This window comes from Pinus tabuliformis, chromosome Q, assembly GCF_031772625.1.
Source record: "Pinus tabuliformis cultivar Carrire ecotype Pingquan chromosome Q, CPIR1, whole genome shotgun sequence".
NCBI classification, from domain to species: domain Eukaryota; kingdom Viridiplantae; phylum Streptophyta; class Pinopsida; order Pinales; family Pinaceae; genus Pinus; species Pinus tabuliformis.
In genome coordinates, this window is record NC_142296.1 from 337,840,150 (window position 1) to 337,841,598 (window position 1,449).

The 1,449-nt window shown below is 30.3% G+C and overlaps 1 protein-coding gene across 1 annotated transcript; it reads left to right on the forward strand.

Moving 5' to 3' along the window:
- The first annotated feature begins 365 nt into the window (after positions 1 to 365).
- Positions 366 to 1,172, forward strand: LOC149219568 (pleiotropic drug resistance protein TUR2-like). The gene is made up of 2 exons (XM_089382626.1): positions 366 to 641; positions 878 to 1,172. The coding sequence occupies exons 1-2, from the start codon at positions 459 to 461 to the stop codon at positions 1,145 to 1,147; spliced, it is 453 nt and encodes a 150-aa protein (XP_089238752.1). The 5' UTR covers positions 366 to 458; the 3' UTR covers positions 1,148 to 1,172.
- Positions 1,173 to 1,449: the final 277 nt, after the last annotated feature.

A 1,449-nucleotide genomic window follows, 5' to 3' on the forward strand; every position in this document is an offset into this window, starting at 1 on the left:
CTCAGATATGCACTTTTTGGTTTTGTATTGTTTTATCAATATAGACTCATTCAATTTAATTTGATCATTGTTAAATTGGCGTATACATTTTTTTTTGGTTCATGAACAAGGAACCCATCTAGTAACATTTGATTAGTAAATTGTAAATTTACATAAGTGCATATATTCTATTTTTTTATTTGAATTTAGTATTTGATTACAAAAGTATAAATTTACAAAATCGAACCTAAAATAAATTTAATTATTAAAACCTAAATTTGTAGAAATATATATATATATATATATATACATACTCTTAAAACGCTCAAACTGTAATATTATAAAAATAAGCATACAAACATAGCTTTAAAGCCTTCTACTAATACAACCATATTTATGTTACACAACTTTTGATCGAAGTGCCATACATATATATTCAAACACTGGTCTATGGTGTGATAGTTTATGCATTGACAGGCATGAAGTGGACAGCAGCCCAATTCTTTTGGTATTTGTTTTTCATGTTCTTCACGTTCCTTTATACCACATACTATGGGATGATAATGGCGGCTGTCACTCCTAATGCAACCATAGCTTCAGTTCTCTCCTCGGCTTGTATTGCAGTGTGGATGATTTTTAGCGGCTTCATAATTCCACGTCCGGTGACAATTACAGAGTATTTTCTCTATGTATTGTTCAATTTAATTTGATTGCAGATTTTGGAAATTCCATGATGGATAGGAGTATAATCAGTTCATTTTAGTGGTTTCTATCTATCAAATTTCCAAAACTCTTACCATAAAAAAAGTAATTACTCTTTTTTTTTCCCTTTGGGCTCGTCACAAAAATTAGTCAAATAAATGTTCAATGATAATGTGAGTGTTTTTTGGCGTTACAGCGGATTCCTCTGTGGTGGAGATGGTATTACTGGGCATTCCCCTTCACATGGACGCTCTACGGACTGGCGGTATCTCAGTTTGGCGATATTTCAGATGAAGTGGTGATGGCAGATGGCGAGAAGCAACAAGTGAACAAATTTCTGAGTAATTACTTTGGATATAAACACGATTTTCTGGGACCGGTTGCAGTTGCAACAGTGACAATCGCACTTTTGTTCGCTGCGATCTTTGCACTGAGCATTAGAACACTTAATTTCCAAAAAAGATAGAAAGAGCCTTTATTCTTTTGTTCAGAACAAAGGATTTTTTTACAATCTATGACTGATTTCAGTTGCTAAAGTAAGTAAACAAATTAGAGGGAGATAGCTACAGAAAACAAGTTATGTTCGTATCAATGAATAAATTCTTATAAAATATTTTATTTATAATAAATAAATAAATAATTATAAAAATAAAAGAAATCTGCCTAACGCAATACATATTATTATCTTCTATATACATATTTTCATTTTTCATTTTTAAATATTTATGGTGAATTAAAGTCATTATTTTTATTAAAAGATAATTTTAA

Coding starts and splice junctions, on each gene's coding strand:
- LOC149219568 (XM_089382626.1), top strand. CDS start 459: ATGAAGTGGACAGCAGCCCAATTCTTTTGGTATTTGTTTTTCATGTTC. Junction 642..877: donor GCTTCATAATTCCACGTCCG/GTGACAATTACA, acceptor TTGGCGTTACAG/CGGATTCCTCTGTGGTGGAG.